Below are 1,209 nucleotides of genomic sequence, written 5' to 3'. Positions count from 1 at the left end.
TATAAGTTTTACTTTTTTTTTTTTTTTTTGAAGTTATTCTCTTTTAGCTCCTACGAATGTCAACTTAAAAATCCCTTTATACCATTTAACATGTTATCTGTTATTACAAAGGGTGACATGAGAGCCTTAGAAGACTTGACGTATGAAAGGCGGAGGGAGTTTTTAAAGGAGCATCATCTACCAGATGAACTTCCTATTGTTTCCTTTCGCACTGAAGCTAGTATTTCCCCTGCCGTTTTAGCGACGTTATCTCATGTTGCCCATGCTGAACTACCCACAGTTGCTGGCGAACCTAAAAAACTTCCTGTGGTGATGCCCTTAGGTGCTGCTATGGCTGCTTGCGCACAGTTGCTGCAGGTTAGATATGGTGAGAAGAGTGATGGGCTTGTGACATGCCGGGATGCAGAAGTTCCAGGATCTGTTGTGGTGCGACCTAAACGAAAACTGGACCATGCGTGGATGGTTTATTCATCACTAAATGATGACCCTAAAGAAGGGGACGCATCTCAGGTGTGCGAGGCTCTCTTGTATTTACTTGTGGAACTTGGTCAGAAAAAGAGGCACGGGCTTGAAAGGAAAGGTGAATGAAGCCTAAAATCTTTCTGCTGTACCTGTATATATTTTTCTCTCCAAAATTTGATATTCAATTTATTTTTTGCTCGTCTAGAAGGGAAAATTTTGAAAGGTAGGTTCTAGTTGATGAGAATATACATGAATATACATTTATATACATGTAGCTCACGTTTGTATTTTCAGTTTAATGATATGGTCTCATTATGCACAGAACAAAAGCAATTACAACAACAGACCCAAAATATAACTATTATGCACAAAACACATACTATACCCTTGTTTGAACCATGATTCTGAAAATCAGTTTAAACCAGTTCTGGTCCGGTTCAGTCTATAGCAAAGACCGTCTAGTTCAAGAACTGGGTAAGAACCAGAAAATCAGCTGGGAATTAGTGAGTCAGACATGAGGTCAAAGTTGGTCACTAGTATATAGGGATTTGAGAAATTTAGACCCTCAAAACAATGATGATTAATATCTTTGGAGTCTGTTGTTGGTTCAAAATTTTACGGAACTCATCATCATCAGTTTCTACTATGTTATTGGGTTTACCTTATTATTGTTGATGTTTTAATTATTCTTGTTGTTGGCTATTAGAATTAGCTTTAATTATGATTTTTTTTTAAATATGAACCAAT

At 37.2% G+C, this 1,209-nt stretch overlaps 1 protein-coding gene across 2 annotated transcripts in view; it reads left to right on the top strand.

Annotated features, from left to right (window-relative positions):
* The window catches only part of LOC107624810, a 5,937-nt gene that overhangs the window by 4,125 nt on the left and 603 nt on the right, over window positions 1-1,209 (top strand). Inside the window, exons 9-10 of one of the 2 annotated variants that reach the window (XM_016327269.2) lie at window positions 112-580; window positions 785-1,089. In XM_016327269.2, the coding sequence (XP_016182755.1) occupies window positions 112-580; window positions 785-864 (549 nt within the window). In that variant the 3' untranslated portion in view covers window positions 865-1,089. Of the gene's footprint in view, window positions 1-111; window positions 581-784; window positions 1,090-1,209 lie in introns of those variants that run through there. The other variant, XM_021115368.1, reaches the window with a different exon arrangement.

This window comes from Arachis ipaensis, chromosome B02 (genome assembly GCF_000816755.2).
Source record: "Arachis ipaensis cultivar K30076 chromosome B02, Araip1.1, whole genome shotgun sequence".
Taxonomy (NCBI): Eukaryota; Viridiplantae; Streptophyta; class Magnoliopsida; order Fabales; family Fabaceae; genus Arachis; species Arachis ipaensis.
Note: the sequence above shows the minus strand (reverse complement) of the source record. Positions and strands in the feature narration are given on the sequence as shown.